This window comes from Mchenga conophoros, linkage group LG15 (assembly GCF_057382185.1).
Source record: "Mchenga conophoros isolate Kocher_MC1m ecotype Shallow Benthic linkage group LG15, M_conophoros_male_GT1.1, whole genome shotgun sequence".
NCBI classification, from domain to species: Eukaryota; Metazoa; Chordata; class Actinopteri; order Cichliformes; family Cichlidae; genus Mchenga; species Mchenga conophoros.
The window spans coordinates 38,311,372-38,335,429 of record NC_140540.1 but is presented as its reverse complement, the minus strand read 5'-3'; the positions used below and the strand labels follow the sequence as shown (position 1 = coordinate 38,335,429).

General features: G+C 37.1%; 1 protein-coding gene and 1 pseudogene across 1 annotated transcript; both read right to left on the bottom strand.

Moving 5' to 3' along the window:
• Positions 1-685: 685 nt before the first annotated feature.
• Positions 686-7,252, bottom strand: LOC146558850 (5-hydroxytryptamine receptor 3E-like). Its single transcript, XM_085247593.1, has 8 exons — positions 7,139-7,252; positions 6,791-6,835; positions 6,408-6,514; positions 5,628-5,797; positions 5,342-5,505; positions 4,375-4,585; positions 1,660-1,869; positions 686-1,474 (listed from the first exon to the last, which is right to left on the bottom strand). Exons 1-8 carry the CDS (start codon positions 7,250-7,252, stop codon positions 1,200-1,202), a joined length of 1,296 nt encoding a protein of 431 aa, XP_085103719.1. The 3' UTR covers positions 686-1,199.
• A 5,423-nt stretch (positions 7,253-12,675) lies between these two features.
• On the bottom strand, positions 12,676-15,926 carry LOC146558849 (5-hydroxytryptamine receptor 3A-like; annotated as a pseudogene).
• Positions 15,927-24,058: the final 8,132 nt, after the last annotated feature.

The following is a 24,058-nucleotide window of genomic DNA, read 5'->3' as shown; positions in this document are numbered from 1 at the left end:
TCTGTCTTCATGTTGCTAAATATAATGTACTGAGTGAACTGCAGTTAACTTTTCCAAATGGCATTGTATTTTTACTTTTTGTATTTAAATTGAATTTCTTTATAATTCCAAAGGATATTAATCAGTGGGACACCAGTAGTGGAATTTTAAATGCTGTTTAATCAATTACACCATCCATTCATGTATTTTAAACAGAGATGAGAAGACAGGCTTCCATGCACTTCCATAACTCAACCAAACAAAAGAAAACAACAACAATCTGAGCAAGTATTGCACTTTTTCCATCTCAGTTGCTTGTTAAAATTAATTGTAAACTGCAAAACTGACAACTAACTGACCAAGAGTGACAGCTTTTTTATTATAATAATTCATAATAATATAATGACATGCTAGTAATGCCATACTTTTAAAGTCAAGGTCTTTTTAATTCTAAGATTAAACAAGACAGAAATTTACCACTAACTTTTGAATTAAACACAAAATAACAAACAGCAAAGAAAATGTGAGAAAGACCTTTAATATTTTCACACAGATACAAAACAAAAGATCATACTAGTTACACAAGATCAGAAATTCTTAATAGTAAGTAATAGAATAAAGGTAAAGGCAACAAGTAATTGATACTTAACACATAAAATATTAATTTTTGTCAAACGATATTTAGCTGTTTGTAAGTCACGCCGTATATATTAGCAGCTTAATGTATGCCAGCTTCGGTCTTTCTACCCTTTGTAACTGACATATGTCATGGACCTGGATCTTTGACCCAGTATTTTCAGCTTTTCATTTTGGACCTTTTGTTACTTTTGATTTTGAGAGATGGTGTTATTTTTATGGTGTTTTGTTTCTGGTGTTATTTCCTGTGTTTCCAATAATTAGTTCTTTATGAAATTATGTTAGTTCTCTTCCCAGTCTCGTCTGTGTCTGGTCCTCAGCGTTTCTTTTGGAAGTCAGTTTTGAATCCATGTTTGTCTACCTTTCTGCCTCCCAAGCCTCCAAGTTCATTTGTCTTAGTCCTGGTCTCAGTGTTTGTTACTTCCTAATTTATTTTGAAAGCATCTTGTCCCATCTGTGTTATGTTCAGTTTTGCTTTCCCTGTCTCATTGTGGGCGTGATGTTAAATATTATTTGAAAACTAAAAGTTAATGCAAAAAGTTTAAAGTTTAAAGTTTAAAGAACAGACAAGCTAAAAAGTTAAATTAGGCCGCATTGTATGAAACCACCCAGATAATGATGATGGTAATGAAGCTGACTGTTATGAAGATGATGTAAAGGATGAACAGCAGGCGGTCTATGATTAAACCTATCTGGATCCATTCCTCTGTGCTCAGGCTTTTGCTCAGATGCTGCTCCACCTGAAGGCGGACGGCCTGGAGGACTCTGCCCAGGCTCCTCAGCTCTTGCAGGGTTTTGTCCTCACCCAGTGGCCCCTTCTGCTCCAGAGTCTTGGATTCCTCTGTCACTGGAGAGGAGACTGGCATTTTGTATTGCAGAGAAAACAACAGAGAAAATTATGTCAGCTTTGTCATTTTTTAAGAACTTGCTCATCCCGACATTCTATCTAATAGATTGGCATTTCTATTGAGCGGAGACAAGTCAGAAGATTATGTCAGCTTTAACATTTGTTAATTATTTGCATATCCTGATCTTGTTTCCTACCCTGTGTGACTGGATTTTGGATCACTGTGTCGTTCCGATCTCTGGGCTTTGGAGGAAGGCATACTAGTCGACCCAGGATTTTAAGAAAAAGCACTCTGATCCAGCGAGGAGCTCGAGAATAGTTAGAGGAACCGCAGAGGAAGTTTGTAATGACGATAGTTTCCAGTAGACTAGCCACCATCATAGCCAGGCACATAGAAAGGAAAACATCTAATAACAATAATAATAATAGTAGAGAAATAATTAATGCCAATATTTTACAGACAAATACAAGTTAAATCCAGACAAAAACATTTAAAACTAAAAAAAGGACATGGAGATGGAGGAAGACAGAGAGAGATACATTCCTTCAGTTCACTGTAAAGAGTGTTGCATAACTAATAATGTTTAACTGTAGGGATGTGTGCAACTATTTGATTAGACAATTCATTTTCAGTATTATCACTAATTGATACCAGACATACTTGTTGTTTAATCTCATTATTAACATTTTAATTGATGCCTAATGTCGGTAAATTGTTGTGTCCAAAATGTTATGTTGTTGTTGAGAAACGTCAACAAGGTTTTTAATCTAGGCCTGATCTTGTTACCACTATTATTGTGAAATATTTTAAAAGCAAATGATTGTGATTACAAATGGCAGAAATTAGCTCTCAGTGGGTTGATGGCCTCTCACTCAGTCAATTGGTAGGGGCTCAAAATAGAGCCGCTACTCCTCCATATTGAAAGTTTGATAGTTGAAGCAGTTGCCTCCTGGGTAAACTGTTCCAGCTGGGCATCTCCTACCAGGAGAAAGCCCCCGGAATACCCAGGACACACTGGAGCGATTTAATCTCGTGACTGGCCTGGGAATACCTCAATCTTTCCATGGATAAGCAGTAGTGATGTGCGATACCACTGATTTCCTTTCCGATCTGATACCAAGTAATATTCAGGGTGGTATCGATGATACTGATCCGATACTTTGTACAAAAGCTTGTTTTATTTATTGTATCTCAAATTATAGCGTCATAATGATTACAGGACATCAGATTACTTGTTCTTATCACTTAATAATGCAGGGTTCATCATATAGAAATAAAAAACTGAAGTTGTGCGCTATTTGAACACCTTGCCTGCCTGCAGCACTAAAGGACTCCGTGAGAGACGTCTGTCTCGCCCTAGCAGCACCTGTCCCTCTCCTCCTCTTCAGTTCGTCTCAACATACGCTCGTCATATTCTGTGATATGATTTACTCTGAGGTGTTTGACACGGTTAGTGATGTTGCCACAACCATACATGCCAACCCTCCTGAATTTCAGTGCCCCTCCCGAAAATCTCCCGGAGCCACCATTCTCCCGAATTTCTCCCGATTTTCCACCCAGGCAACAAAAGTGAAAACCATATTGCAGAATCCATAGCCAATTCCAGTTTCCAACAATGATGGCAGCTACTTAGTTTTAATATTACTCTTATTTCCCTTTCTGGGTCGCAAATTTTTTTTAAACATATTTTCAGGTGAGAAGCTGTGTAAACTTCAAATATCTGAGCCGATCGACACATCGTTTTCAAACCCCCGCGGCCTTTCACTACTCGGGTAAACATGATATATAAGTCACTTTGATAACTTAAAAATGTTACTGTTTGGCTTTTTCAGTGTTTTATTTGTTCGTGAGTAAATCGGTTTGGCTGAGATTAAAGTTATTAGATTAGATTCAATTAAATTTAACTTTATTAATCCCTCGGGAGGGTTCCTCCGGGGTTTTCACACAGCTGAATAAACGTTAAACAGAAAACTAATTAAACAAAGTGTGAGACGGTCGAGAGTTTACGTCAGCGCCCTGTTATATTTTAGATAGCAAGGAGCAGACGGCAGAGTTTCACTCCACCAAGGGAGCTCGTGATGTACTACCTGGCTTTCTTTAGACCACGAAGGCCGGGCCCTCAGGTGGAAGCAGCCTCTGAATTTGGACACCCCCGCTGTTTCCAGGCCAGCCAATAATAACGGTGACATTTAACGTATTTTATCCGATAAATAAACACTGTAAAATGTATTTATCACCCCAAAACAGCCCTTTTGAACGTCTCCCTAATTCTGAGGTCTCAAGGTTGGCAAGTATGGCCACAACACCTCACTTTTTTGCCACATGTATCGCAAACCACGTCTCAGCTGTTTGTGGAGGTAAAATACGTCCGCACAATTACGCTCAGCCATTGCTGTGAGTGCGCCCGCCAAGGGACTGCGAGACATTTATACAGCCGTATTTCGCACATGACTATGAAAGGCGGAAGAGGAAGTAGTTCCTTTGAATGTAAACGATCTGAATGATATAGTTTCTTTCCACTGTGTTCCTGTTAATGATAAACTACATATTTACCCTAAATTACTAAAATATCGATATTTTAATGTGAGAATCGATTCTAGAACATACATGATTGGTATTGGAGGAATCGATATTTCAGGATCGATCCACACATCACTAATAAGCAGAAGGCAGCTGGTGAGAGGGAGTTCGGGGTTTCCTTGGTTAGGCTGCTGTCCATTTGACCTGACTTTAGATAAGTTAAAGAAAATGGCTGGATGATTTATTGTTTGGAGAGAACTTTATCCTCTTTATCCTCACAAACGTTCCAAACAAGTCATCCATCCACTTTGTATTTGTATACCCTTTTGTATTTGGGCCAAAGAGTCACATTGGGAATAAGTGTATACCAATCAAGACAATTTAAACTTACTTATGAGAGGTATGGCATTTCCAGTGGCAGGCAGCAGGTCATTCATCATGAGCAGGAAGACGGTGTAGCCTAGGATCAGTGTCATCTTGAATGAAGACCGGTCAGCATCATTGGGAGGTAAGATGAAACTGAAGAGGTCCACAGTGATGAGGAAGCAGCTGGGGAGCAGGAGGTTCGCTACATACAGCATGGCCTGGCGCCGCAATGAGATCTGCAGCAAAGTGAGAACTTAACTAATCTCACATAGCTCTTTGTGCTTTGATTATACAGTACCTCATACATATACAATAGTTAAATGACAAGGCCCATAAATTTGCAGATATAACTTAATTGTGAAATGGTTTCCCCATCTTAAGTGTGTAAAACAAAGCCTTTCAATCTGTTTACTGTGGTAGAGAACTAGTTATGATCAGAATACTTGTGGCAGCAGGTAATGAAGTTTCTTTTTATTAGTAACTAAACAATTGAACTGCAATTAATCCATATGGAAAATAAATAGAAAAAACTTATAAAAGACATGCATCAGATTTGGCTTGCTTCATATAGTGAATCATGTAAGGCTTATATGATTTACTCATGAAAGTGGCCACTTTCTCATTACTTTCATATATTGTTTTAGTAAGTATCCAAAACATACAAGTTTCATTATATAATTTTTCAAGGGACCTTATATCTGTTTTCACTCTTGTATGCTTTTCATACAAGTTTCACACAAAACAGATACAAACTTTATAAGATTTATATATATCTTTTCCATATGGGAAACTGCAACTATACACCCAAATTCTTTATATACATGAAGCAATATATCCTAGGTTCCTATCAAATATACAAACAATAGAGTCAAATGGTAATGAAGAGAAAACTCTTCTACTTCCTGAAAGAACTTGTCTTCTGTTTTCTTATAGTATGAATAAGTAAATCATACAATAACATTACATTTTTACAGTGCAATGCAGTTTCTTACAGAGAAGCGAATTTCATCGTAAGAGCCCGATGCTGTAGATGGTAGTGTGTATTTCTTTGCTGCAATTCCAATTAATTCCCATTCACCCATAGTTGCCATCCTAGATTTAGAGTATTCAGTCATCCTCTCTGGAGTCTCTTTCAGGTAAAGCTGCAAAGCATTACCTGCATGGAAAACAGTCAAAGTCAGATAAAACCATATACATATAAATAAAAAAACAGCTTTAAAGACTAATCCACTCAATTCACCAGGATTGCTTGTGATACATCCTCGTGGTTATACTTACTCTTGAGTGTGTATGAGTTGAATGATAAAGTGCAGTTCTGAATGTCAAATGGAAACAAGTAGATGTCAAGCTTGCAGGAGGTGATGGCTTTGATAGGCTGTGAATCACTTACAGTACCATCAGAAAGCAGGTAGGCATATGGCACCTTTGGAGCTGTGTTTTCATCCATGCTGCAGGAAGATAAAAGACATTAATTGAAGTCAGATATCTACATGGAAGAAATGGAAAATGTATGGAGAAATAGCTTAAACTGGACTGTAGCCTATATTGATTTTCACCAGAAGTGATAACCAGGTATGATAATAGATCAAAGACTTGAGAAACGTGCAGCCTAATAATAAGTGACTTATTATTGTTAAATTATCTGCTTCTTTCTGTCTGCTAAATATTATAGGAGGCAGATGATAAGGATTATACCTTTATATAGCGGATAGCAGTGTTACTGTAACAAAAAATAATTTCCCCCAGGGATCAATAAAGTATTCTGATTCTGATTCTGATTACCAAGCTGCTCTATTGTCCTGTGCATGCCATTATGATTTTTTTTTTTGTACAATGAAACCAACTGGAGTCACAAGCCCCATGTTTTCTGACAAAATTCTACACATAAACTGTACCTTTGTAGTTTCACTTGTATGCACTTTCTCCATTTTTTCTTTCCTACTTAGCAGAGTTAGCTCTTTATTGGCTAATGATGCTTCAGGGCTAGTTCTCAAGATCATAAAAATACATAAAAAAGAAACTGATTGTAATCTGTGAATTGTTGAAGATAGGACTTACAATTCATTGATTATTATATCTGGTAGCCAGAGATTTGTTCTTGGAACAGACATCCGACTAGTTCCGCACTCTTCTGGGTCCCATTTGGTAAATTCATTTTGCCATTTCTGCAACAAAGAAACCCAAGAGTCTGACACCGTCCTTCTTCTTTTTAACTTTCTCTCTGTATTATTTTATGGTCTTTACCTTACAATGTAAAGAAAGGCAACTATTGTTGTGATTTGGGGCTATATAAATAAAACTGTACTAAACTGAAAGTCACTAGTGGATTTGACCTTCTACTGCTATTTTGGGACAAAACTTACACTGTGATCCCTAAAAACGTTTTCATGGATAGAAATCAGCATTATTGCTTGAAAACTTACTATGAAGAAACTACTTACAAAATCTTGCCAGAGAAATGTTTTGAGGAGTTGAGCTTTCTCATTCTGAAAAAGAAGATTTTTATCCATAACTGGATAGTTTTACTGAACCTTAATGTCTGTAGAGCACATACTGAACTGAATCATTCATTTGTCTTAATTATTGATGTTCAGATGTATTATACTTATTCATTTTGATTTAAAACTCAAATTAAAAATATGTGGAATGAGAGGGAGACAACATTTTTAAAAAAGCCTCTCATGAGAAGTTTCTTTTGACCATTTTATGCTCTTTATCTTGTACAGTATGCAGAAAAGCACATGCGACCATTACTGAATTGATTTTAAGTTAATAAAGGTGTTATTTACCACTCCCAAAATGCCAAACACAGTTATAGAAATGCCAATGTTAGTGACGGTTGTTATGTTCACCACAGGTCGAATGGCGTTCAGGTTGAAGACTGGCTTAAGGGCCTCCAGCATTGAAGGTGAATCAGGGTTAGAGCAGTTCAGCAAGGTGGAGCTGTACTGGGCTACAAAGGATAGAAGAAATGTGCCCTTATGATTTATATACATTGACATTTGCTTCACTATCTAGGAGCAGATATGTTTTTTTGCCCCAAATGAATAAATGGCCCTAGCAAAGCATCAGAAACCCACATAAACATTTGTGTGAAATGAAGAACCATAACCCTGAATCTCAATGTATACAGTGGTTCGGTTTGGATGAACAATTACGACTGGTAATGTTTTGTGCAATTTTGAATTTTTTCATCAAAATGTTTTTCAACCCTACATTTAGGTGAAAACAGAGTACAGAGTAAACATTGATTAACATTACAGTAAAAGTCCCACTCAATTTATTGCAAGTTTTCTTAATATCTAAATATCATGCCTCATTTTTAAAAACACAAACGAGGCATGATCAGTCTAAATGTGTCTAAATCTAAACGTGATTTTATTCAGTGGTCAGATTTCCGAAGATTTTGAATATTTTGTTTTTAATCCAGCCATAGAAAATCTTTAAAATGTGGACACGAACACACATTCTGACTAAATGTGTGATTTGGACATGTTTTGGCTAAACTGTCATTGTGAGTTATGCTAACAAAATAAACAAGTCATGACCCTGGATTAACAGACAAAATAAAAAGTTCTAATGCTGAACCATTACCATGCATACAATCATTTGCATATTTTTTAGTATTTTGGATAACTGACTTGAATGAAAACTGTAAGAAAATCAACACTCAAAAATTGATTAAAAATGTAAATCAAGGAATCACATAAAAGATGTGTATACATTTTTAAGACAAATCAAGTTGATTCATTTTATACATTTTAGCAGCTGTACTTACCATTCACAAGCAGAGATATGAAGATGAATAGAAGCTTAGAAGGTCTTACTTTCAGCAGGCAGCACTAAAAACATTAAAATTACATCAAAACAGGTTGTCAGTTTCAGTGGTGTGCAAGTGGTGAGGAATGCCTGTAAAGATTCTTAGTGGCATTTTAAGTGTTTTTTAATGATTACATCTCTTCTTTTTCTTCGTCTGTTTCAAAAATCTGATACTTATCCCCAACAGTAGAATCAGATATTTCAAGATATGAAATAAATATTTTTATTTAAGACAAAACAGAAAATAATGTTTTTCACTTTTAATGTAACACTGCCTTTATTGTTTTAAGAAAATCATCACAATTAATTCAAAAACCATTCAAACTGAACCAGGGCATGGGCAAACGAGGGAACACACCACAGGAGGGAACACAGCTGAGTGTGATCCAAATAACAAGACAGGGAGAAGCAAATCTGAACATGATGCACACAGGACAGGAGACTAACTTAGTAAAACAGGAAGTATGGGAAACACACAGAGACAGAGATAGATGAAACCCAGGCAACAGAGGCAGGAAAGAGTGCGAGAGCTCAAGGGACACAGAGATTACTTTTACTTTGCTGACTCATGTTAGGGTACCTGGGTCATTGACTCAGTGTTTTTTATATGTATAAGAGCTGTTACAACTATATATTCATGTTTTAGATTACTTGGGTTAAGTGCTGCACTGTAACATGACATTATATCAATGATATTCTTAAGTTGCAGGAAAACTGCAAAATTACCTTCGTTAACTGGTAACATTTTGTAAACATATTACTGATAGTATCAGGAAAATACAGAAATATGCTTAGGGGTTTTCAGGATATCACAACATTATAAATGTTTTCAGTCTCATAAAAAACTTGACTATTCAAGAAATTTGAACTACCATAAGATTCAGCAACCATACTTCATGTTGTTTTTTTCCGCATTCATCAAACAAGCGTTTACTGCATAAAAGTCATTTTACGCTTGTTAACACTCTTCTGCTAAAGCCTTTTCTTTTCCTATTTTTGAGTGATGAGCATGCTTTATGATTGTATATGCACCCAAAAATGCTAAAAATATTTGAATATCAATTCTTATCTATGTACCCATTTTCAAACGCTCTAAGGATATTACTCAAAATTAAGTAAACATTCATGTCACTAGCATAAATTGGGACCTCTAAAACATAGCAGCCGGCTACTAACAGTATGTAACCGAGCAAAGAAGCTGATTGAGACAAACAGAACGCAGAGGCCAAACAAAAGGCAGTTTTTACTTATTAGTAACATAAAGACAAGAATATTTCTTACCATGATGTTCCAAGTGAAATTGTATTCTTTCCGTTCTGAGAAGTTTGTCTTCAAACTACTACAGAATATTTATCTTCTTTAAAGAATTGTCACATTCAAAACATTTTGCTGTCAGATGCATTAGTGAGCAGCTACAGTGCAAAAGTATGTCTGTAGCTTGCCTGGGAAACTAACTCTTGCCCCTCTCAAAGTCAGCCTTCATGGCCAAGATATACATATTGTCACTAAACAAAGATTGATTTGGCGGATTTGGAGAAACCACGGGCAAATGATGTGGAGCAGGAAAAACTAGGCATGGCAGGGCAGCTGCTTTGGCTGTATGTGTTTTGAGACAAAGTGTAGATAAACCACGGTTAATGTGGTTTTCAAGTCAGTGTGTGACGTCAGTGCCACACCTGCTTTGCTCACAAGCAAATGAGAGTAACCGTTGAGAAAGGTGGTGGTTTCAAAACCTCCTACCAGTGAAGCGTTGTCATTTTTTATAACACGGTAATTAAAATTCACCAGTTTTGTGAGAACATAAAATCCTCTGTGTGATAGTTTACATTGTTTTCCTGTTAATAGTAATAATAACTTTATTTGTACAGCTGCTTTTAAAACACATTCTGAAGTGCTTCACAGTTTTGACCTTATTGCAGTATGGATTTTAAATAAAACCAATCTACATCATTAAAATTACGTCTACAGTCGACCCCTGCCTATTTGCAGTGCAGCATTCGCAGATTCATGGAGATTCACTCCAAATTATTTGCGGAATATTTGCCTATTCGATGTATCTAAAATATTCACAAATTATTTTCAATTTATTTTCATGACTAAATACATTTTGGATGACAAAAACATTCAAATATTAATAGGAGTATTAACAACAAGCCACTAAATTATCCCATCCACCCTTTTATCATTGTTTTATTTTCAGTGCAAGTAGCTGTAGTCCCATCCCAAATATTTTCTGACAACAGCATTCAGGTACTGTTGGAATTTATTTATTTTTTATTTTTAAGGCTTATGTCCCCCCATTACTGTATCTTACACAATTACCTCATAATTAGCATTACACATTTGTTTTATCATTTACTACACACAGATATGTATTGTAGAATATTTGAGATTTAGATTGTTACACTAATAACAGATATAAACAGAGAGAGGACTTCTTCTCTGAGGAATTTGTGGGGGATGGTCTGCCTGGACTCTTGATGGCACCAGAAGGTACAAAACTGGCTGACTCTCCTACACCAAAACAGGGCTGTAATATCTGGTGTTAGGAAATGGAATTGACTCTCTCCTCTTCTCTAACTGTACATGCCTGACCAGAGGACAAGAAGGGGTTGCCATGGTAATGGTAGTGATGCCTGGAATAGGGTCATCTCCATGTAAGGAAATGTCCAGAGAGGTGCAGAAGAAGAAACATGAGCCGATATCAGACCACCCTCAACTGATTCTACTAATCATGTTCACGTTGTGTTTCTGTGAGCCCACCAATAGAAGTGTTTGCTGCCTGTGTGTGGCTGGTTGTCTCTGAGTCAGAGAGACAGAGGTCCATTGCGCCATGTAAAACTAATCTGAAATTCTAACCGTTTGATAATAAATTGTGAAAACGTATAATCTGAGCATATTTGTCTTCTCTCATGAAAAAACTCTCACTTGCATTTTTTACATTTTTTAATTTTTTTTGCTACTTAGGTCTTTATGAGCTAATAATGCTTCAGTTCTAGTTCTCAAGATCTTACAAAAACATAAAATATACACGGATTGTAATCTTTGAATAGTTGCTGATGGGACTTACAATTCATTGATTACAATGTCTGGTACCCAGAGATTTGTTCGTGGAACTTAAATCCGACTACAGCCGCACTGTTCTGGGTCCCACTTGGTAAATTCGTTTCCCCATTCCTACAACAGAAATTATGCAGAAAACATGAAACCTGTTGGTTATGTTAGAATTTATTTATTTTTTTATCTTTAATCATTATTAACCCCATTATTTTATATTTCACAATTAGCTCATAATTTCGATCACACATTTATGCTTTATCTGACATCACACATTCAAATCTGATTTGGATTTAGACTGTTGGACTGTGATGCTAACAGACACAAGACAGAAGACCCGTCTTGAGGATTTGGGTGTGGGTTGTGAAACCTAAAAGAAAACAACTGTATAAATCATGGTCTAAATCTACCTCTGCTAGCCTAGCCAGAGGACAAGAGATGTTTGCTCCATACAGGGTGGAAGATGACCTGAGGGATGGACCCAAGCCAAAGGGAGGACCAAGTCTAAAACCGTGGTACACCCTCAACTGTTTCAACCAATCACATTAACATTGTGTTTTTATGACACACAGTAAAAGCGTATGCAACCTGGGTGTGGTGCTCTTTGTTCATTTCAGTCTCCTGTAAGAGACATAGCACTGTTTTTAACTTAAACCTTTAACCCTTAATAAATTTAACAAAATATACTTTGAGCATATTTGTCTTCTGTCTCATAAAATGAACCAGACAGTTACCATTTCAAACCTCAGATGTTTTCATATGAAAAGAAACTCCAGAGACTAAAGAGCCTGGCACCGTCTTTCATCATTTTAATGTGTTATTGTACGGTCTTTACCTTACAACTTGAGGCAACAATTGTTGTGATTTGGGGCTATATATATAAAACTGAATTGAATTGAATTTAACTGAAAGTAACTAATGGGTTTGACCTTCTGCTGTACAGAATTTCTTTTAATGACAAAACTTACACTCTGATCTATAAAAACATTTTTATGGATAGCATGGATAGAAATCAACATTATTGATTCAGAATTTACTATGAGGTACTTAAAAATATCTTGCCAGAGAAATGTTTTTAGAAGTTGGGCTTTCTTATCCTGAAAGAAAAGATTAATTTTATGCTCTTTATCTTGTACAGTATGTAAAAGTATGGCTTAAGTGTCTCCAGCATTGAAGATGTAGTTGAGCTGTACTGAGCTGCAAAGGAAAGGTAAGATGGCGCCGCCATTGCGTGCAATAGGTTGGCAGCCTTAACATGAAATTTCCCCTTGTGGGACTAATAAAGGTATTTTATCTTATCTTAAGTCCAGTTAACTGTCAAAATCCAAAAATGTCACACTATCCTTTGATAGGTGTTATAATCTGGCTCTTTGACATCGATTTTGCAATTTTGAATTAATAATATAAGAAACATAAATAAATGTGTATTAGCATGTTATACGAACTTTAGTTACCATGCATGAGCAGCGAGATGAAGATGAATAGAAGCTTCGAAGGCTTGACTTTCTGCGGGATTCAGCTGGATCCACTCCTCCGAGCCTTGGTTCTCTTTCTGCTGCTGCTTGACCTGCAGGTGGATGTCCTGGAGGTCCTTGCCCACTTTCTTTAGTTCCCGCACAGCCCTGTCCTTCACTGCTGGCCCCATTGTTTCTTGAGGCTTCATTATTCAGATGGCAGTTGTGGTCTTAAGGTCTACTTCTAAGTTAATTCAGGAAAAATATTTTTTAGCTTTAGTTTTTCAGTGTGATTCTCTTCTTTTACAACTTTTCATAACAAAATAAATGAGTTTCAACTACTCCGTGAATTCAGTTGTTTTTGTTAAAATATAAACTACATACCTGAAGCTCCTGATCTCTTATTCAATCGAGCTGTACAGACAAGAAAACCCAGAAACTGCAGAACGAGGACTCAGCTCCAGCTCCAGCGAGGGACAAGAGAGAAGTCAGCAGACCCACACAGCAGGTTGGCGATGAGGTTTATTTCCAGCAGACTGGCCACCATCAGAGCCAGGCAGATAGAGAAGAACACGGCTACAGAGAGACAACGGTCTGTGTTGAGACCCAGAAACAAAGGTTTACAATTTCACAGTCTAATCGACTAAATATATGTAAACTACAATAAACACTTTTAGTAATTTTGCCCTTGAGCCACATTAATTGTCCTACATGCTCATGAAGGAAGAGCAATACATGCTGTAGGCATTAAGTGTAGACGTTACAAGCAAGGTTTCTATTTTTTATCTACACTCAATTTTTTTAGACACTCTTGTAAGAATGTAATTTTAAGAAATCACTGTAGACTTTTTGTTGAGTGTCACTGACTTATGAGGGGTGTGGTGTTTCCAGTGACTGGCAGCAGGTCATTCATGATGAGCGGGAAGACAGTGTAGCCGAGGCTGAGGGTCATCTTGAAAGCATACCTGTTCACGGTCTGTGGAGGCAGCAGGAAGCTAAAGAGGTCAACTGTGATGAGAAACCTTGGGTGCAAGAGGTTTACCATATACATAATGGCCCGGCGCTTCAATCTGAGCTGTGGAAGGAATGAAAAGAAGAGATGAGAGGCGTCCTTAAGCTGTCTTGTCATTACCTGTACATGTATCTTCACTATATAACTATATAATTCTGGTTTTAATTGAATTCATATTTTTAGGTGTGTTTGACTTATACAAGAAAAACTTTTTAAAAATGAAAATAAATTTCCAATATAAATTTGCTTACTTTTGACTCTGACTATTTATAGTAGTTTATAGTTACAATCAACTTACATAAAATTCAAGCTCATTAACACATAAACCATCACTGCCAGTATCATTCTCTGTTTTTTTATCCAAGGTGATATCCAGTAGCTCCCATTCACCGATGGTAGAGTCTGTATGTCACAGGGGAAGGTGTAGATATCAAGGTTACAGGAACTGACAACTTTGACAGGCTGAGCATCATCCACTTTACTGTTGCTATGCAGGTAGGGAGTAGGTGGTGTTTTGTTTTCCTCCATACTGCGAGACCAGATCAAATGTGTGAAGTGAGAGAATGGCACCCAAAGATTTAAAGTATACAATTATATTTATTCATTTACCTATTAACCTAAGCTTAACAGGTCTAAATACTGGAAAGATTTTTATGATAATAGTTGACAGTAAGGAAAACACAGGTTATCTCCACATCTCTCCTTTTAAAGAAAAGTTTTCTGAAGACTCAAAATACTCGTGCAGAATTATGCACAATTGTTTACCAAAACCTAGTGTACAGTAGTTTTAATAAATTATATCCCTATTCAAAGAATTAATAAACAATTAAACAAACTATTTATTTATTTAGAGGTTATCTCAACATTTCTCCTGTTCTTTGGAAAATACTTGTGCAGTTTGATGAGCTTTTGTATGATGATACTTACAACTCAGTGATTACAATATCTGGAAGCCAGAATTTGGTTCTGGGGAGATGCAGGAGGTCAGTACCAAACTGAACTTTGTCCCAACTGATGAACTCTTTCATCCAGGACTAAAATAATAAAATTGGTGTCAGCACAAAGAGCAGGTCTGAGTAGTCATCACATTTACAAAATATAAATCTAAACCCTTAAATCACTTTATGGGACTTATAGGACTATCATACTACTTTACATATCGTAGCTAAATAAGTATTTGGGTAGATTTTGGTTCTGGACATTACCACAATGAATTTAAAATGAAACAACTCAGATGCATGTGAAGTGCAGTTTTTCAGCTTTAATTCAGTGGAACTGAACTAAGAATTTTTAAACATAATCTCTTCATTTCAGGGCCTCAAAAGTCATTGGACAAATTAAATAACTGAACATAAAACATTCATTTCCAATACTTGGTTGAAAACCCGTTGCTGGCAATGACGGTCTGAAGTGTTGAACTCATGAATATCACCAGGGTTTCCTCCTTTTTAATGCTCTGTCAGGCCATTAGGCTTTCAGTTACTGTTTTTTTTTTTGTGGGCCTGTCTTTAACAGGTGAAATGCTCACTTGGGTTAAGATCAGGTGACTGACTTGGACATTCAAAAATATTCCACTTCTTTGCTTTAATAAACTTCTGGGTTTCTTAGGCTGCATGTTTTGGGTCATTGTCCATCTGTACTATGAAACACCGCCCAATCGGTTTGAATGCATTAAGCCAAAATCGAGCAGACATTATGTCTCTGAACACCTCATAATTCATTTGGCAGTTTCTGTCCTGTGTCACATCATCAGTAAACACTAGTGTCCCAGCGCCACTGGCAGCCATGCACGCTAGTGCCATCACACTGCCTCCGCTGTATTTTACAGATGATGTGGTGATGATGTGCTTTGCATCATGAGCTGTTCCACGGCTTCTCCGTACTTTTTTCTTGCCATAATTCTGGTAGAGGTTGATCTTGGTTTCATCTGTCCAAAGATTTTTATCCCAGAAGCTTGCTGGCCTTTTTTAGATGTTCAAAAAATGTTCAAAGTCCAATACTTCCAGTACTTTCATGCAGTCTTAAGGTAGACTTGGATATCGCACAGTTGGCTATTGTGGAGGGGTTTCTCTTGACCATGGAAATGCAAGCACCACACCTGAGATCAACTCCAGGAAAACAATAACAATGTGTGTTTTAAAGTCTATTTAGAACATAACATTCAAATTCAAAGAACACACATTTCACACATAAAGACAGAAAACCATTCACACTCACATTCAAGGCTTTGGCCATGTTTGCGAACATATGTAATATTTATTTATAAAATCATGAAGCTTTTCTCTCAGTAATTTGTCTACACTTGAAGAGTTTTAGAAAGCAGTTCTGGAAAATGTTGCGGCCTGTATATACTCTCATTAAATTATATATCAAGCTCATCTTCAAAGAGGTGAACATACCACTCCTAGAATCCCACACAGCATGAGGAAAGGGCCGACATGGGGCATATGTCACTTACTTCAAAGACTGGAGACAGACAGTCCAGCAGTGCAGGTTGGTTTGGCACAGAACAGTTCACCATGTAAGCACTGCACAGAACTGATGAAACAGTTGAACAATAATATTGAGTCTAATTATGTTCCCATGCATGTTGTCTTTTTTTGTCCATGCTGCTAAACTAATTTCTCCTTGTGAGAAAATAAAGTATTGAATTGAATTTTCACCAACTGGTTAAACAGAAATTTATATATATATATAACGATCATGGTTGGCTTGATGATGGAAGGACCCCGTATAATTAAAAGGAAGTATAATCAAGATGTTTTATTAATAATAGCTAGCAGTAAAACATTGCATTAAAGTAACAGATGCACTATTGCTATTAGTTATTATGTACATTACCTATTAGTTACACTTCATAACATAAAGACCAGAAGATTCCTTTTCATGACTTCAGAGTCTGCAGCTTTTCTGGGAAACCAGCTCCAAATTTCCAGCCTTCATGGCCAAGATATACATATTCTCATTAAACAAAGCGCGATGAGGACAAACCACGGGCAAATGATGTGGAGCAGGGTAAACTAAAGGCAGAGCGACTGCTTTGGCTGTATGTGTTTTGAAACAAAGTGCAGATAAACCACAGGTAATGTAATGTACCTCAGTGTGTGACTCAAAAAATGGTGAAGACTGACCACAGCAACGTCAGTATCACACCGGCTGATCACAAGCAAATAAGAGTAACCTGTGAGAAACAGGTGGTAGTTGGTTTCAAAACCTTCTACTAGCCAAGCTATTTATCATTTTATATAACATGTTTATTGAAAAAGTTTTTTTGTCTACTATTTTTTCAGACTTGGTTTAAGTTATATACAATAACAATGCATGCATACTTCTTAATATTAATTTGCTCAGGAACAAATAAAACAGCGAAATAAACTTAACCCAACAGATATAAGTGAATTGTGTCTGGTGGCAGTCAGTGTTTATGTAAGCTGAAAATAAATAATTAAATAAATAACTGAATAACTAATTAAATGTGTCATTAATGAATTAATTAAATTGGGAAATAAATGAATCATTTCATAAATGTTTTAAATGAAATTGCCTGATTTTTAGTTAACTATTTATATATTTATTTTTGTCTATTTTAATTTATTAATCACAAATGTAATTAATGGTCTAATGATGTATTTATTGAATTCATTTTGGCACTTGTGGCCAAACCAACCAGGGTGGGCTCGTTTGGCTTACAGCAGTTCGCCTTGCAAGCAATGCAAAGTGCTGATGAGACAGTACAATAATATTGAGTCAAACTATGTTGCAGCATTTGGTTTGCAATATGAGTTTCACAATAAAACAATTTCAACAATCTCGTACTTCTTAGAAATAATTTGGAATTTAATGAATTTTTATTTCCAATTACAGCTCAGTCCAGAAAAAATGAAATATTCCAGGCAAAACCTCCCACAATTCTTCTGCAGTGATGTGAAAAACTCATTGCTAGATACCATAAATGTTTACTCATCATAATTGTTTTTAAAGTTTTAAACCATGAATTGGTTTTGGTGCAAAAGTGGGGCCTTCCTCTGGTTCCTGTCTTCTGTTTCCACCCACCTGGTGTAATCACACACCTGTTCTTGATATTCTTGTTTGTGGCCAATACTTTTACTGAAGTTTATGTTGACAAAGGGTTCATTATGCAAAATTTTTCAACACAGTCCTCTTGGCTGACATCTGGTGGCCAAAAATATAAATAACAGCTTGAATCTACAACTTGAAATAAACTGCTTCATTATGATTAGTGATGGATACCGGTGTGGCACCGGTTCTGACATAAACGGTAGTAACCAGACTGAAAAGCAGCGCACATTTCGGTGCTTTATTTCTGTGCATTTTTTTCTTGAGATGTCATACACTTTGGATTCTAGCCAATCATTTTACCTTTCCAAGGATAGTAGGCGGGCCCAGGTACGTACGTTCTTTTAGAGCAGAGCTACAGATTAAAAACGCCCAAGGCCAAGCGGTCAAAAGTGTGGCTGTACTTCACAACAAAAGATGCAAACTCAGCAGCCTGCAAGAAGTGCTTTAAGGTGATACTATGCAAAGGATGTAACACCTCGAATCTGATGAAACACCTGGTGTGTTTTTTTAAAAGCCAAGAAATGGTAAATGGCCTGTATTTGTATAGCGCTTTACTAGTCCCTAAGGACCCCAAAGCACTTTAAACAACCAGTCATCCACCCATTCACACACTGGTGAAGGCAAGCTACATTGTAGCCACAGCCACCCAGGGGCGCACTGACAGAGGGGAGGCTGCCGGACACTGGTGCCACCGGGCCCTCTGACCACCACCAGTAGGCAACGGGTGAAGTGTCTTGCCCAAGGACACAACGACCAAGACTGTCCAAGCCGGGGCTCGAACCGGCAACCTTCCGATTACAAGGCAAACGCCTAACTCTTGAGCCACGATCGCCCCTTTGCACCATGTTTGATAGCTTGCTGAAAGACCTCACACCGAGCACATCTACTGCGGGTGTGGTGCCTATTATTGTGGTGTAATTGCATTGTACAGTAGATGTTAATGCAGCCGGTAAGTGTAGTTAGGCTGACGGCAGCTAGAGGGCGAGACCGGTATGTTTTGAATAGAATGTTATGTTATGTGGGGAGAAGAATTGTACAGTGGACCCGCGTACAATTGAATAACACAACAGAAGTCCTGTACTGATCCATATAACCTCGACTGAACGAACCTGTGTCTGGTGGAGCTTGCGTAAAAACGAGGGGGAGAATGTGGCGGATGAGACTGCACAGAGAGCACCGGCGGGGCCGAGTGCGACATTCAGCATCCAGCCACCGGAGTCCTTCGACTTTTCAAAACCGCAAGAGTCCAAATGGATACGGAGGTTCGAGAGATTCCATCTCACCAGTAATTTGAACGTCAGTTCGGAGGAGAACCAAGTCAACACGTTGATTTACTGCATGGGAGACGAGGAGGACGATGTGCTTTGCGGTCTGAGTTTAACAGCTGAGCAAAGGACAACATATGAGGGGGTACATGATGGTTTCCAGGCTTTTTTCATTGTGAAGAAGAATGTGATCTACGAGCGTAAATGAGACAGTGGATGCTTTTGTGACTGCACTGTATGTGCTAGCAGAACATTGCAACTATGGAGTGCTACATGATGAGCTGATACGTGACAGGCTCATTTTGGTCTCACGGACAAACGGCTGTCAGAATGCATGCAGCTTGACCCAGATTTGACTTTGCAGAAGGCTATCAACATGGCGAGGCAAAGTGAAGAGGTAAAGCGACAACAATCCTCCTTACGAGCTGACTCTAGAGCTGTGGCTAGCGATGCTAAGTCTGTAGATAGAGTGCACAAAATCAGTCGTAAGCCTGTTAGAACCGAACCTCTCCAGGCTGATAGTCGTCAAGCTAAAACACGTGGATTCCGAGAAGACGGCAAAAAAGGGCCAACCTGTCAGAAATGTGGTGGCGCTCCATCCCATTCAAAGCAGGATTGTCCAGCGAATGAAGGGAAATGCCATGCATGTGGGGAAAAAGGACATTACAGGAGCATATGCAGGGCACCCAAAACCGTGCATGAGGTTGAAGAGGATGAACGTGGTTTGTTCCTAGGCATTTGTTAAGTGTGAGGGTGAGCCGTGGACTGTCGGCTTAAGCATAAACAACAAGAACGTGTCAATTAAAATTGATACGGGCGCTGATGTGACAGTCCTACCCCTTAAGGTGTGTCATGGTGCTGGGTCGTTGACCCAGCGTTTTGTGTTTCATATTATTATTGTCTTCTGTTCTAGTTTATTCTGATGTTGGTATTCTGTGTCCTCCCCTTGTGCCCTGTTCGTGTTGTGGATTTCCTGTTTTATTTTGAAGGTCTGTGTTTGTTGTCACTGTGTTCAGCTTGTATCCTCAGGTCGTCTGTGCTCCCACCTGTATGTCATTTCCTGGTCTCCTTGTTTGTGTGTATATATAGTGGGTGTTGGCCTGTGCTCATTGTCGGCTTGTCTGTGTTCCATGGTGTTTCGTTCCTCTCTCTGCCCCGCACCCCGTTTCTTATGTTCTCAGGTTTGTTATTTGGTTTTCCCAGTTTAGGTTTCTTTAGTCATTTGTCATTTGTCACTGCCAGTTCCGTCACCCCATTACTTGTAAATAAACATCACTTGCATTATCAGTCAACTGCCTGCATTTTGGGTCCTTTTCCTCCAACACCACGCGGCTTGCCTCGGCAGCTGTGACAGTACGAGCCGACCAAACATGGACCCAGCGGCATCCGCACCTTCCGAGGAGCTTCGGGCTTAAATTGACTCTGTTTCGAGGTTGGTTAACCTGTGGCTCGAACCTGAGGGAGAAGGATTTCACCGCACTGTGGAAGCCAGGCTACTAGAGGTGGGAATCACCATACATCCCACGATACGATATTATCACAATACTTAATGCACGATACGATATTATTGCAATTTTTTTTTATATTTTGCGATATTCAGATTCTGTACATAAAGGTAAACTTTATCAATATTCACTTTATCTAATATCAAAGTCTCACACTCAGTCTTTCTCTCATTTCAGTCAGTTTTATTGTTGACAAACTGAACGGTTTGTATTACAGTCTAGTCCAACTTAACTGAATGCAACCATCTGGTACAATTATAGCTATTCTGAACTATGCAATTTATGAAAACTATGCAGCCCCTTCAGCAACTGAAGAATTTGAAAGTCAATTAAAACAAAATATAATTTTACATTAAATAAAAAAGTTTTAAACTTAATTAAAATAAAACATGTCTTAAATTAAAATAAGTAAACTGTCATGTTTATTGCTGCCAAAAAAAAGTTAAACACATTTGGACAGTGAAGGAATGTCAGGATTCTTGCTCAGAAAAAGGATCAACATGCTCTGAAGTCAGAGCACAAAAACCTTTTTTGTAACAAAATATCGATTTCTGCTGTCCCTGTATCGATACATTACTTTTCACTGTCTATAAAAAAAACAGGACATTTTCTATGAAACAACAAAAACCTTTCTATTTTATAATTACATGACAATCTGGCCAGTGGGCCGCCATAACTTTTAGGTCATTTTTAACATTTATTTATTACAGTTTAAGACTAAAGACTTATGCTGAATGATTTCATTTATGTACTACAACAGTTTGTCTTTAAAATGTAGAAAAACTGACAAGTACTGTTGAAATTGTACTGTCATATAAAGATATCTCTGATAACTTCCTTACACTGACAGAAATTGTACTGGTCTGTCCCACTTAAAAAGTGGTCTGCATGTGACCAACATTGTAAATGAGTTTGAATGAATTTGTGAAATGTAATACAGATACTTTCTGAATTAAAAAAAAACTAACAAAATATGTAATTTTAACATCATTTTGGTACAGTTTCAGTTGTATGTGTTGACTTTTAAATGATAATTTTTCAGTGTTTATAAAACAGTAAACTGTAAATTCAACAAGGACATTTGATATTTAAAACATATTCCTACTGTAAAATTAACACTTTTATTTGGTTCAGGACTTTACAGGTATATATGTATTATTTACAAAATGTTGATGTAAATTAAACATTGCTTTCTTGTTTTTCTATTTAAACATTTTTGATGTCAAGATTTTACACAATTTTACTGTTAATTTCACAAACATTTTTTACAGTGTAGGCTTCACATAAACATCTACTGCAGAATATTTTTATAAAATCCCAGGCCAGGAAAATTGCCTTCATGTTTTTCTGTGTTTCATCCTCATCTACTTTGACACAAAGGCATCTGCTGTGATGCTTATACCTCTGATGAAGTCTTGCAAGTGTCAGCTTTCTTTTTATAGATATAAAAATATGGAAATGTACTGACGCATGATCTGAAATATAATATTTCTGACTGTCTGAGGCAAAATTTCCCCGATTCAAATCGAATTGAATCGAATCGTATCGATTCAGGACCTTGTGAATTGGAATCTAATCGATTCTAGATATCAGTGATGATACCCAGCCCTAGTACATGCGGCTGTCTTCTTGTTTGATAGAGTGATACCATATATGCCCTATAGCTACAAAAAAGGCTAACATTGTTATCTTTTTACAAAGAAAAACAGCTAAACATGAGAGGTTTTTGGACAAAGTTTGTGTTCTCCATTCTTAAAACACCGGTTCGAGCACCATTTAAGCACCGGTATCGGATAAAACCTAAACGATACCCATCCCTAATTATGATTGCCCCATCTGCAGAGCTGATTTGACAGCTTCTGTTTAAGATCATATGACGGTTCTGTGGGATATTGGGCTACCGTTCTGGTGCTTTGAACATATATTTTTTGGTGAAAAAATTATGCTATGTCAATTTGATTAATAAATCATTTTGATGAATACAATTGTGTGTTCTCCTTTTGCTTGTGTCTTCTTGATGTTTTTTTTCTTAATAAAAATCCAAAAAACAATTTGAATGTAATCTATACAACACAATCTTACAATAGGCTGGAAGTATGCTTGTGCTCCATGTGATTATATAATTCATTAATCAAGCTTTATTAACAGACTTAAGTTCATGATTATACAAAAGAAAAAAAAGCACAATATATAAAACCAACCAAATATTAACTTTCGTAAAAGTGCTTTAAAAGTGCAAACACCTGCAGTTCCAAACATCTGAAAAAACGTCTTACAACCCCCTCTGGCTATTTTAAAAAGGATTCTCATTGCATCATTGTATGTGACATGCAACTTCGGCATGCTACATTGTGTGTAAGATGACCACAGGGGGGCAGTATAGAATGGTGTGCAATATGCTTCAAACCAGGTGTTTCCAACTCCAATTAGTCCAGAGCTACTGTTCTGCAGCTTTGGATCCATCCCTACTCCAACACAGCTGAATCAAATGATTGAATTACCTCTTCAGCATACCATAAAGTTTGGCAAAGGCATGGTAACAAGACCAATCATGTAGATCCTAAGATTTTCAGTGTGATGACCATGGTGGTGAGAATTCGAATGGAATAAATCAGAGCATTGTTATATCCCAAGATCAAAGTTGACCACAACCCCCCCCCCCCCCCCCCAAAGCACACTGAGTAATATATCATATGAAAATGCCTGTAGAGAACTGTGCAAAACATAGTTTTTCCCAATCACAATGACGCAATAAATGTAGCAAAATCACACAGTACATGAAAACATCTTAACCCTTTAAAACCATCCGTGTCATATTTCCTACATGAGTTTGGGGGGTTTTGAAACTTCTGCATCGTCAGCGTGAAATAAATTGGAATTTTTTTTTCTAAGCATTAAAATAACAAACAAATGCAGGATGTAGCAAATATGACACAAATGAAAATTATACTGAATTTAATATTTAAGATTTTTTAAAAATGTCATCAATAGAGTCAATAAACAGTCCATTTTCAAAAACAAAAAAAGGATCCTCTAGTGTGGTTCAGGCTCTAAAGGAATTTTACAGCTTATAGAAGCAAACAATTTCAGCCAAAATGGGTGAAGATAATAAAATACACCATAGTGTGGGGGTTGCACACTATGAGTGCTTTTGTTTTATTATTTAATTTTATTTTAATTTTGAAGCCTTTTGAGTAATTTAGCACCAAACATCAAATACAGAAAACTGCTGCTATAGAAGATGTATGTATAGGGTTCACAAGAACTCAATATAAAACAATCATCAGTTAAGATGCTTTTACACAGCTTAGAATATTTGTAAGATTTATTATCTGGACTTTAAAATATCTTGATTTAATTGTCTTATTGGTTCACAAAGTCATTGAAATTTAAGACAGATGAAGGGCTTTGTTGGAAAACAGGGCTCTGCTATATATTTATTTGCATAACTGGCATACTAAAAAGACAAAACATATAATACAAAGAGTTTAAAGAACAGACAAGCTAAAAAGTTAAA

What these genes read in the sequence shown, in the direction of transcription:
- LOC146558850 (XM_085247593.1), bottom strand. Translation starts at nt 7,252, where the DNA reads ATGCTGGAGGCCCTTAAGCCAGTCTTCAACCTGAACGCCATTCGACCT. An exon ending in GATATAATAATCAATGAATT is followed by an intron (nt 5,798 to 6,407) that starts GTAAGTCCTATC and finishes ATCTTCCTGCAG; the next exon opens with CATGGATGAAAACACAGCTC. An exon ending in CCAAAATCCAGTCACACAGG is followed by an intron (nt 1,475 to 1,659) that starts GTAGGAAACAAG and finishes ACAAAATGCCAG; the next exon opens with TCTCCTCTCCAGTGACAGAG.